Source organism: Centruroides sculpturatus, unplaced genomic scaffold (genome assembly GCF_000671375.1).
Source record: "Centruroides sculpturatus isolate CEXI.00-Female unplaced genomic scaffold, Cexi_2.0 scaffold541, whole genome shotgun sequence".
Lineage (NCBI taxonomy): Eukaryota > Metazoa > Arthropoda > Arachnida > Scorpiones > Buthidae > Centruroides > Centruroides sculpturatus.
In genome coordinates, this window is record NW_019384809.1 from 471,188 (window position 1) to 484,202 (window position 13,015).

Consider the following 13,015-nt stretch of genomic DNA (forward strand, 5'->3'; position numbering starts at 1 on the left):
ATATATGCTTTCCACCTCAAATTAGTACTTTAGTGTCTTTCCCCTGTACATCATACATTTCCTGTAACAGTAGAGTTGTGCCAGTCATCTATCTAATACTTTTTGGGAGAAAATTTGTGAATTGAAATAACATAACTTCTGGTTCGCATTGGAAGTTCTTATATACTTAATCAGGGTTTCTTTTATCTATATAAGAAACTTTCTGTCTCAATACACATTTCATCCCAAATAAAATAAATTTGACTCCCTAAATCTGTTATAGCAATTTTGGACTTTTGTTTACAATGCTTCAAAATTAGTGAAATTTTGTACTCTTAACATCAGAGTATGAAGTTTAACCTAAAACATTAAGTGAATAAATTTCTTTATTCCCAAAATTAGTGATGTTGGAGTTTATTTTTATCTATTATTAATTGATGGCCAGATGGTGGGAGTAGTTAAGGCATCATCCTAATGCTCTGGAAGACTCAGGAACAAATCTGGGCAAGCAATTCTAGGAATTTTTAAGGTGGTCTGTCACAGATACATTGAGCCCCATAACTCACCATCTGCCCATATGAGTATGATTAATTAATGATTAAAGAGATCTCTTAGTGCCTTGATGAAAACATAAAAAAATACAGTAGAGCCTCGAAAACTCGGCCTAATGTGGACCGAAGGGTGGCCGAGTTTGTGAAAATGCCAGGTTATCGGGAATGGGGTTAAAAAAAGAAANTACAACCTAGACAATATATACGTATCGAAAAAAATGCATTTATTTTATTTTCTTTTGTATATGACAACGTGACTCGTGGGCGATTTGCCGAGGGGGCATCTCTCATGAGGACTTCTTATGGGAATTTTTCCCTGTTTAGAGGTTACAAACGTGAAGAAACTTAGAAAACATGTGAGCAGAGGTGCGAACCCACGACCAATTACATTTTTTTAAAACTCTTTTCGCCCTGTGGGCACTAAAATGTGGTGGTCCATACGATGTATCGGAATTTTTCCTTGGAATTTTTCGGTGTGTGGTCCATCGTATGGACCACACACCGAAGGACCCATTCGACCTCGTATGGGAGATATCAGGCGCCAAAGATCATCCCGCCCGGATATGTCGGGCCTCGTCCCTCGTCACCCAGTGGGTCTGGCCGAATCCATAATGCATTGTAGCAAGCCAAACCGGACGTCTTGGTGCCCACAGGGCGGAAATAGTTTTAAAAAAACACAAAAGTGCCAAAAAACGGGCCTGACATGAATAAAACGCTGCCACAAACGAACTTACAAATAGTAAAAATGATAACAAAATATAATTGATATATTAATTAACCTATTTAGTGATGGAAAAGTAACGAAAGTTTGATATAGAATAATGTTGCAATTATGCAAAAGAATGTAACGAAATAATAAAGGTTACTGCCTTTTTTTTATGCGTGAAAACGCTCCGAAATTTTATACCAATGTCTCAATTACAATGTCCGTTCAATGATATTTAATTACTTCTATACAGATTTTAACTGTACAAGTTTTATTTTAAGGTCATTTGTATGATCCACGCTCGAAAACGGAGTTAATAAAAGTTAACCAATTACTATTCACTTTTCTTTCAATACGTAAATGCTTATTGGTTAACTTATAGCTCTAACTCTTGATAAAGTGGAAAGACCTGGTGTTTATACACAATAAAGACTGCAACAAGACGACTAAAAATGTACTCTAATTTCAATTTCAGCCAACCAGAACCGGGAGCAATTCAAAATCGACCAATCAGAATCGGTATTTTGTACGTATGAATATATTATGAACGTAAAACGTAGTCATTGATTGAAGATCTCATACGTAATTGTACAAAAAAAATATGTTTTATGTACAGTACATCTAAGATAAAACGTTAATAATTTGAAAGCGATTGATCTACACGTGTTTCACTGCACTTTCTATATCTGTAAGGTTTACAGATACGTTTTGTGGGGATATTTTAGTAAAATGTTTTGTTGGAAAGTATTATTTACAGGGGCATGCTTCTTTCATCATTATTACTTGCTTAAAATCTTTTACAAGTGTACAGTCGACCCCCCTGTAACACTGTTGATTATTCCGTTTTATATGAATTCCATGTTGTACGAGTCACTTAGATTTTACACATACGGGTTGTGAACGGCTCGCGTATTTGTAAAATCTAAGTGACTCGTACAACATGAAATTCATATAAAACGGAATTATCAACAGTGTTATAGAGGGTCGACTGTAAAAAGGAATAATCAACAGTGTTATAGGGGGGTCGACTGTAATTATAATAACAATATACATTTATATATTGTATATAAAATATTTAACATTGATTTTTAGTTGGTATCTTTACAAATAAATAAAAAATATCATTTTATTTAGCATTACAAATGGAAATGGAGATATCAATTCAAGCAGCGGTTTCAACATTCCACCGGGTGGAATGCATTATGGTGACTATCTTCAAGTAATGGATTTGTTTAATCATTTTTAAATGTTAATTTAAATGATGTATTTGATTAATGAAAATACAATTTTCTATTATAACAGTTGAAACATCTGCTAAATTGTCAAGATCCCTTATCAGGACGTTTAGATGAAACTGTACACGATGAGCATCTGTTTATAATTACTCATCAAGGTAATAGCTGAATCATATGTGTTAATTACCTGATGTATCAAATTAAATATATTAATTCTTATTCAATGATGAACATTTATGTAGCTTATGAATTATGGTTCAAGCAAATTATATATGAATTGGATTCAGTCAGAAAATTATTCTTTACAGAGGTACAGTAAATTTACTTTTTACAAGTACTACAGTCGACCCCTCTATAACACTGTTGATTATTCCGTATTATATGAATTCCATGTTGTACGAGTCACTTAGATTTTACAAATATGTGTGCCAGGCTGTGAACGGCTCACGTATTTGTAAAATCTAAGTGACTCGTACAACACGGAATTCATATAACACGGAATTATCTACAGTGTTATAGGGGGGCCGATTGTAAACAAATATAGCTTTTATTCTTTCATTATTTATAATTTTTCTTAAATTTGTAGGAAGTAAATGAAGCAAAAATGCTGATCATCACATCTCGATTAAATAGGATTGTGCTCATATTAAAGGTATAATTAATATCATTTCAATAATGCTACTTTCAAGTAAAATCAATATACAGTATTTATATTTTCATGAAATATATTTGTAAATGAAACAAATCCTGAATTATATTAAATATATATTTACTAAAATTACAAAATACTGTGTTTTTGGTATCAATTTTCCAAAATTAATGTAAAGCATACACAATATATATATATATATATAAATTGAAGATATATTCAATGTCATAACTAGGCAAGTACTTTACAATGGATGCACAGGGCTTCTTCGCTAAGCCATGAGGCCAGGGAAGAGGGTTCTAAAATGGAGTATCAAAAAATGATCAGTATTATATTCCTATATTTAAGTTTTACCACCGTGGTGCCAATTTTGTAACATTTTCCCTTAAAGTTAAAAAATTAGCCAATCATTTCTATTGTTTTTTTATTTTTTTTCCAAGAAAAGGGGGCCAAATAATGAAATCTTGCACAAGGTAAACTAAATGCTAGTTAGGACAATGGATATATTTGCATGTTTTTCAAATTAATTCAAAAAAATCAATACCAAAAACAGTTTAATAGTGAAACTTGGTTCATTTTTACATAATATATTTAATTTTAGAATATATTAATTTAAATAGATTTTAATATAAAGTTTTTAAAGAATCTGTGGCATTTGTGCGAGTGATTAAGATCTCTTGCACAAATGTAAATTCTAATTTAAAGAATACTAATTAATAGTTATTGTTTTTATTTAGTTGCTTGTAGAACAAGTTACTATATTAGAAACCATGACACCTTTGGATTTTATGGAGTTCAGGTAAATCATTATTTTTCCATGCACAAGTTTTGCCCAGATAAATATTTAATGTAATTTCAATTTTAAAAGTTAGTAAATTAATTTAATGTAAAATACCATAGACGTATACAATACAAAAGTAAGTAAAGAGTCTGAAAAATCTAGTAACATTATTAATAAAGAATTTTTAAGAAAAAAAATGAATTAAACTGTAACTTGAACTACAAAACCATTACAGTCCACAATCCAGCAGAAAGTTTTGGGGAAAAACATTTGTTCTTTAAAAGCACTTGATGGATTGTAAGGTTTATATGGTTTAAGTAATATTTATCCAGTTGAAAAAATTACTAGATTAAAATGTAATCAAAGATTTTTATCATTTGAAATTATGACAAATATTCCTTGTAATACTTCATTGCAATGTTAAATATCTTAAAAAGAAGTTAATTTTTTTTAAACTCTTTCTGTCCTGTGGGTTCTAATGCCCACAGGATGGAAAGAATTCAAGCATTCTATCAAGCCCATTACAGGTTCAGCAATGCCCATAGTGGGGAGGCTGGATAGTGAGGGACAGGGACAGACATATCCAGACACACGATCCCGAAAAGATTCCTGGGGTTTTTGGGCATGTCTGGAAACAATCCTGGGTCCCCAGAGTGATAGGCTGCCACTTTAACTGCTGAGCTATCCAGCCATCAAAACAATAGATTATGAAGATCTGATTATAAAGTAAATTGAATTTTGTTTACATCTTCAAAACACTATTCAAGAATTCTTAAAAACATTTAGAACTATTCTATAGCCTATCTTTCATAGGTTGTTCTTATCAATGAATAATACATGTTGATTTCTTATTTGTGTAGTCATTTTATAAAATTCCTAAAATTACAAAATATTTATTTTGGGATTTTTTTTTTATTCTATTTGATTTTGGTGTTCTAAATATCCATAAAGTGGAGTTAAAAGAAAAAGTAATAATAATAATAATAATAATACAAAATCATAGCTTTGTTTAAATCTATGACTAATAACTTTTACAGATGTTATTTATCTCCAGCCTCTGGCTTTCAAAGTCTACAGTTCAGATTAATTGAAAATAAATTGGGTGTGCGAAATGTATGTTTTAATTTTTTTTCTAAATAATAATAATAATGAAATTTTATTTAACAGCATTTAATAATTTTATATGTTTAATTTTAGGAACAAAGAGTTAATTACGGAAAAAATAATTACTTAAGAGTATTTCAGGAATCAGAAGCTATTGAAGCTGTAAAGAAATCGGAAAATGAACTTTCTCTCTGTGATTTAGTTCAAGTATTTTTCTTTTTACATTATTAAAAAATAACTGTATTAATTTTATTTTATGACATTTAAATTATAATGTGAAAAAATTTTCTTTTTTAAGAGATGGTTAGAAAGAACTCCTGGTTTAGAAGTAAATGGTTTTAACTTTTGGGGAAAATATCAAAAAGTTGTTGATATATTATTAGAAAATATGAGAAAAAATGCAGAGGTTAGTATCATTTTATACGGCTGTTTTCACTTTTAATAGTTTTAATCATCTTCATCATATTTTGTGTGTGGATAACCTACAGTTTTACCTGTGTTTAAAAGGCAAATTAAAAAGGTATGAGTCATATGACAATTTTTAGTTGCAGTTACGCACTTATCAAATAGCTTTTCCTTATCTAAAGTCATAAACAGAGTCTTTAGAAAATATGAAAAATTCTTCTTGTGCTACAGACATTCTTCTGTCATCACAATGTTTTTCTGAACTCACTAGAGATGCTTATATGCATTGCAGGATTAAGCTTCTACTGGGCCATAGACAAAATTTAAATTGGGGCCCCATTTAAATAAGTTGCTTCTACAGAAATCTTAAATAATGTCAATTAAAATTTTTATTCTCTATTATTAGTATTATCAATTAGTTAGTATTATCAATTAGATATTTTTATTAATTCACAGGATAAAGTAAAAATTTTTACAAGTATTGTATACATTATCCCATCAATAAACTATGATCAGTAATAAAGCATTTATAAATACTTTTGCAGCTGCTTAGATAGTAGAGTTAAATATTTTATAATCTTAACAAGAAAGTAAAGTTTAATTTCTTTTTTAGAACATATTTCAATCTCTTCTCTCTCAGTTAACTGTTCTTATTATATAAAGTCTATCATGATCTTATGTAGGTCTACATAACATTTTGGGTCTATACCTAATACCTTTTTCAGGTAGATTTTTCTAAATTCGAATCTTTCTGGTGCTGGCATTATTTAGAAAAATCTACCTGAAGAAGGTCTTAGGTGTAAACAAGAAACATTAGTAATGGTTTTCTCACTTACATACAAGGCCTACATAATGTTGGTGAACTTTATATTGATTAACACTTTGTTATTAGAAGATTAAGTCCTTAATATATTTTGAATCACAAGAGAGTAGCAAACCAAATTACATTCAGTCTGCAATTTTTAGACTTAATGTGTTCCTAAACATGATTAAAAAAGTCAAACAATAGAGTTGCTTGTTGTAAAGAGAGTTCCATTCTCATAGAGCCAAAAGAAAACTTTTTTAAATTGCTTGTTAAAGTAGGAAAGTTTTAGCTTTTTACTGTGATTTACTACATTAAAATCATATAATAAACAGAAAAAAACTCAATAAAAAGTTAATTTTCACAAATTATTTTGATGTTGCTGAAATAAAAATTGGTAGAAAGCATAACACATGCCCAAAATATACATGACCGCAAATTTCACTTACAAAAAGTGATTTATGATTATCAGAGTATTATGTATGAAGGAGCAAACTGTCCAAAAGTTGAGGACCACCAGTAATTTTAACAAAATATTTTAATTAAAAAACACTTTTATCCTATATATTTTAAAAATAATGTTACTTTAAATTATATAAGTTATGATTTAAAATATTGTACATATCTTTATATATATATAAAACTAATAGATACATTAATATTGTTATTTTTAATTTATTCATATTTTATTATTTTTAAAATACATTAATTTATATTTCATAGTCTGAGAAAGATTCTGCCAAAAAAGAATCTCTACTCGATGAATACAGACGGAAAAAGGTTATTATTTTAATGCAAACATAAAATGAATTACGGTAACATTTTATCTACAACTAAACGCCTCATAAATACACATTTTTACAGAATTCCTTTGATTCAATATTTGATGTCAATAAGCACAATGCATTGGTAACAAGAGGTAAATTTTCTTATTTTAAATAACATTTTTTAAAATATGTTGTAAAATGCAATTTTCTTTTATCTAGGTGAAAGAATATTCTCACATAAAGCCTTTCAAGGAGCCATGATGATATCCTTCTATCGTGATGAGCCAAGATTTAATCAACCCTATCATCTCCTGACTCTGTTAATGGATATTGATTCTTTAGTTACAAAATGGAGATGTAAGGATATTTTAAAATATAAAATATTGAGTATTTATTTATAATATTTTAAACAAAACGTAATAAATATAATGTCTGTCTTCGGTGTAGAAAAGATTCAGTATAAACTATAATTATTATAGATAATCATGTTCAGATGGTTCAACGAATGATTGGCACTCAACAATTTGGCACTGGTGGATCTTCGGGATATCAGTATTTAAGATCAACACTCAGGTAGTATATTACATTAAATAACAAAGTTAATTTCTTTTTACAACAAAACTAATTATTTATCTTACAGTGATCGCTATAAAGTATTCATAGACTTGTTCAATCTATCCACATTTTTAATTCCACGAAACTGCATTCCTGTTTTATCTCCTGCTATGAAACGTAGATTGTCAATGATGAAAGAAGATAGTATTGATGAAGATTGTGAAGATTTAGTAGAATATGACCAATAGTTTTAATATAGTATAGAAATTTCCATCATCATCAGAGATATTTTTTTGGTTTTCATTGTATTGTATTGCATTTGTTTTTTTCATGAATCATACCATGATTCATATAAATTAAATGCAATGCATTTTATTTTATAAAAAAAAAATTACTTATTCAAAATAAGTATTTTAAAATAAGAATTCTAAATTTCAAAATAAGAATTTTAAAGGTAGTTAGTTACTTACAGATGTATACAGGATGAGTCAAAAGTCCCTTGCACTCTTTTCATTCCAAATGTACTGAAGATATATTAATTTTGTTAATATAGACACATAGGTAGGCATGCACAAAGAATAGGATGGAACCTTTTTGTTGACCTTGAAATCACTTTAAAAAGGTTTCATCCTATTCTCAATGAAAGCCTTCCCAATTGTGGATCCGGAAATCTTTAGATGGGGGTGCAAAAAAATAAAATAATATACTTTAAAAATTTTTTTACTAACTGAGGTACTTGGCTTTACTCAGGAAAACCCTCAGAAGGGGGGTGCAGTTGTAGTCTACATACCTGTAAATTTACCCATATGCTTTACTATGTAATTACATTAACAAAATTAATATAATTTCAGTACTTTTGGAATGAAAATGGGGCAGGAAACGTTTCAGTCATCCTGTATATATATCTGAAAGTAACACCTATGGTTCTATATATATATGCAGAAGCATATATTTCAGTTGTACAATCCAAGAAGGCATATTAAAACAAAATGATTAAGCATCAAGAAGTTTGAACTAAGATTTTTTCATTTAGACTTTCTCTAGTGATAAATAAACATTGAAAATTTTATGAAATTTTATACAGCAGAAGTAGTATATCATAATCTCTGTAATTTAGTAAATTTTAATGTAACATAAAAATTAAATTTTACTTCAAATTTTCATTTCAGATATTCAGTAAACTGCTTCTTCCTCTATTTCAATTATACAACATAATAACACTTTTATTATTCATATTTAAATTAAGACCTAAATGAGAAAAGCTTTTGGGTCTTCTATATTTCATGCCCAATTAACTAATGCTGTGAAATTCTGATTCATAGTTAAGATGGGTTTAGTTTCTGAGGGATTTATTAAGAGATAAATCCCTTATTGATAGATGTGTCAATAAATAGTCCTTCATATTAACAAGGATAAACTAGCCAGTATAGTTAATCAGCTGAAATAATCAATGAACTTTTAATTAATAGTATCAATAGATAAAGTTGAAATTCTAACATTTTTGGCCTGGTTAATAAGCCATCCTTAAGCATGGACAGATGAAAGTTTTTTGTCCATGCCTGAGAATGCCCCATTAATTGGACTGAAAACATTAGCCGTTTATTCAACTTCACTGACTGTTAAAGGTCTATTGATTAATTCAGCTAAATAGTCTTTTTTTTTTTATAACTTATGCAAATAGTATTAATTAATATACAGTATCAGACCAAATATCAGACTTCCAGAAATCTGGAATTACCAGGAAACTTTTTGAATTTGGCATGGTGTGCAGTCACTCTGTTTTAGTTTGCATGATGTATTATACAGTACAGTATAATACGTGGTATATGCATTGCATGACGACAGTTCCAGTGAGACTGCTGGCCTACACTGCATTAAATACAATTTTATTCTTTACTTTTCATCCTTTATTTTATATTTCAAGTAGGTATCTATTTTGCCTTTGTCCAGAAAACTAGAAATCAAGAAATCTGGACCACTTCTGGTTCCGAGCTTGCCTGATATTTGGTCCAATACTGTATCAATAACGATATGAATCATTGCTTATTTTTAATAGTTGGAGCCAATGATTGTCTCTTACTTATTTAATGTACTTTCATTAATATTTCTTTTCTTTATTATTACCTTTTCATTTTTAAAGTTAATTTTTTAATTAACTAGTATAAACAACACTAACAAATTTCAGGAATCCAAACTGTAATCAAATACAATCAGGATTAAACATTTTTCAGGACTTTTCTCATCCCATCTTAGAATTTTCCAGCTTTTGAACATATGTTCCAACATGTATTCGTATCATGATACAAAAGATTCAATCAAATCGAATATCTGTAAAAACTTATAATGCCTTCGGAACGTGATCAAATTTTAGGAGTCCAATCCTGAAATTTGTTAGCATTGTTTATAATAATTTAGTGCTTATGGAGTCAAAATTGACATCCAATTATTATATCTTATTTAAATAATGCTTTAAATTAGATTAAAAAACTGATGATTTCAGTTGCTAAATTATAATTGAGCTTCAACTTTTTATTGTATTATAAGCAAATTACAAGCCTTATTCATGAATAAATGAACTGTTGTAATGTTTTACCATTAAAGTTTTGCATAATGCATATAATATAACCTTGATTTTTGTCATAATTATTGTTTATGTTAAAAAAAACTTTTGCTTTCCTCATTTTAAAGAATTATAATATCTTTATTTTTTATTTTGTTTTTATCACATCAAAAGAATGCATTAAAATACCACATTATAGTTAATTCAGTACAACACTAGAACAGGAATCTAACATGGAAATAAAAATATCATAATTTAAAATGAAGATAAAATGAAAATATTTATCAAGTTCTTAATATAGTATAATGAATAGTTTAAACTGAATTTCCACAAGTATGATTTCAATTTGTGACACTAATTCTATGGGAATCATTAAACAAAGCTTATTTCAATTAATAATTGTCCACTTAATAATAGTTTTCCAGGAACCGATTACATCACAAAAGCAGAGTTACAGTAATAGTTTCTACATTTATCAACTTCATAAAAAAGATTATAATAAATTTAAGGAGTCAGAAAACTATGACACACTAAAATACTGCACAAACTGTAGTATCAAGCAATATCCAATATGATGTATGATCCATGTTATAATGGTTACGTGTATGGAATGAGGATGTATTTTATAATATAGAATTATGAATAACAAGCAATTATTTATTGTAACATCGTCACAATTCCAGGCTGCAATTTTTAATTTATTTTACTTAAAATATATGCTTTCCACCTCAAATTAGTACTTTAGTGTCTTTCCCCTGTACATCATACATTTCCTGTAACAGTAGAGTTGTGCCAGTCATCTATCTAATACTTTTTGGGAGAAAATTTGTGAATTGAAATAACATAACTTCTGGTTCGCATTGGAAGTTCTTATATAGTTAATCAGGGTTTCTTTTATCTATATAAGAAACTTTCTGTCTCAATACACATTTCATCCCAAATAAAATAAATTTGACTCCCTAAATCTGTTATAGCAATTTTGGACTTTTGTTTACAATGCTTCAAAATTAGTGAAATTTTGTACTCTTAACATCAGAGTATGAAGTTTAACCTAAAACATTAAGTGAATAAATTTCTTTATTCCCAAAATTAGTGATGTTGGAGTTTATTTTTATCTATTATTAATTGATGGCCAGATGGTGGGAGTAGTTAAGGCATCATCCTAATGCTCTGGAAGACTCAGGAACAAATCTGGGCAAGCAATTCTAGGAATTTTTAAGGTGGTCTGTCACAGATACATTGAGCCCCATAACTCACCATCTGCCCATATGAGTATGATTAATTAATGATTAAAGAGATCTCTTAGTGCCTTGATGAAAACATAAAAAAATACAGTAGAGCCTCGAAAACTCGGCCTAATGTGGACCGAAGGGTGGCCGAGTTTGTGAAAATGCCAGGTTATCGGGAATGGGGTTAAAAAAGGATAAGTATGCGTGTTTCCTCAGAAAATATTGTACTGTACTTGTATGTATTGTTTGCTTGAGAATACAACAGAGAATAAACTGCCCAAATACCCTTAAACAAAGGAAAAGTACGTCCTTTATGAAGGCATAGAGCCTTTACTACATGAAAATGAAAATTAATGAATACACTGTGTACAGTAATTTACCTGATAAGACAGACCTCAGAAAAATACTTTATGAGGTATAAAGCTGTCTATAATGAAAATTAATTAACTAAGGATTTTTTTTTGCCCTGTAAGGTGTGGCCGAGTTATCCGGAGTGCCAGGTTATCGAGTGCCGAGTTTTCGAGGCTCTACTGTATTAATTTAAGGATCATAGAAAACAGAGAGAAGTCAAAATTTTAATATTTTTAATGGATGTGTGGGTTAAAGTGGCACCCTGCCACTCTGGAGATTTGGAATTGAATCTGGTTGGGTTGAAAATTTACAGGAATTTTTCAGGCATGGTCTATCTGTACATGTCAGGTCCCATCCCTCACCATCTGACTGACCCATTGTGGGCCTGACCAAACTCATAATGGTCTCACTAAAACTTTGGCTTTTTTAATGACTTCAGGGTGAAAAGAGTTATGTTAATCAAACAAGAAGCATTTTATAATACTATTATTTGTAATTGTTGTAACTCTAACATAACTATGAATGATTTTGATTTCTTTGTTTGTTGTCTAATGCATGGTTCAGTCAAGTTTCAGTTATATATTCTGTTTGCAGAAGCTTAGAATTTGTATTATTTTTTATAAATCCATTTTTAAAAAATAAAACATAAAGCATGATATTTAAGATTTAAGAAATAAAATGAACTTTACAAAATTAATTGTTTCATCAAATTAACTTTTATTCTTAACCATCTCTTGATATCAAAATACATCAATAATATAAAAAATTTCAGTTAATATTAAGTATAATTAATTCTAAAATTCAAAAGAGATTCATTTTATATTTTTAAATATTGATTACATTATGCTATATTATGTAAGATGTATTAACACATTTGTTGCCAGTTGATGCGATTTTGCATCATGTGGTCACATGATGCTGAATTATGTCAACTGGCAGTGAATGTGTTAAATTAAATGGAGAAATATACACTTCATATACACTAGAATATGTTTTTATATATTAATAATTGTTCCAATAAAAAATTTAAAAATCAATCTATCCCTATTTTTTAAAAAGTTCAATAGTTAACTTTTTTTAGATATTTTGTTAGTAATTTAAAACGTTTTCAATTTAAAAATTAAGATATTCTAATTATTTAATGGTTGATGTAAAGCTTTGAATTCCTTTAAATATTAATTACTGGTATACAAAAAATTTACAACAAAAATTCTTTAATGTAAATATAATTTTAGCTTCATACAACATCCAATGCTGACACTTCTAGTGCAATACCTGAAAAAATAAAAATCAAATAAAACTTTGTAAACATACAGTATTTATATTTATATTTTTTAATAT

General features: G+C 28.8%; 2 protein-coding genes across 2 annotated transcripts in view; one reads left to right on the plus strand and one right to left on the minus strand.

Annotated features, from left to right (window-relative positions):
- Positions 1-1,688: 1,688 nt before the first annotated feature.
- Positions 1,689-8,110, plus strand: LOC111629757 (tryptophan 2,3-dioxygenase-like). The gene is made up of 14 exons (XM_023373666.1): positions 1,689-1,762; positions 2,371-2,455; positions 2,539-2,629; positions 2,714-2,781; positions 3,058-3,123; positions 3,858-3,919; positions 4,939-5,014; positions 5,099-5,212; positions 5,304-5,411; positions 6,936-6,992; positions 7,077-7,131; positions 7,199-7,336; positions 7,459-7,552; positions 7,620-8,110. The coding sequence occupies exons 1-14, from the start codon at positions 1,689-1,691 to the stop codon at positions 7,780-7,782; spliced, it is 1,251 nt and encodes a 416-aa protein (XP_023229434.1). The 3' UTR covers positions 7,783-8,110.
- A 4,282-nt stretch (positions 8,111-12,392) lies between these two features.
- Positions 12,393-13,015, minus strand: part of LOC111629760 (cathepsin O-like) — a 23,289-nt gene continuing 22,666 nt past the window's right edge. Inside the window, exon 10 of the mRNA XM_023373671.1 lies at positions 12,393-12,949. Coding sequence (XP_023229439.1) covers positions 12,912-12,949 — 38 coding nt within the window. The 3' untranslated portion in view covers positions 12,393-12,911. The remainder of the gene's footprint in view (positions 12,950-13,015) is intronic.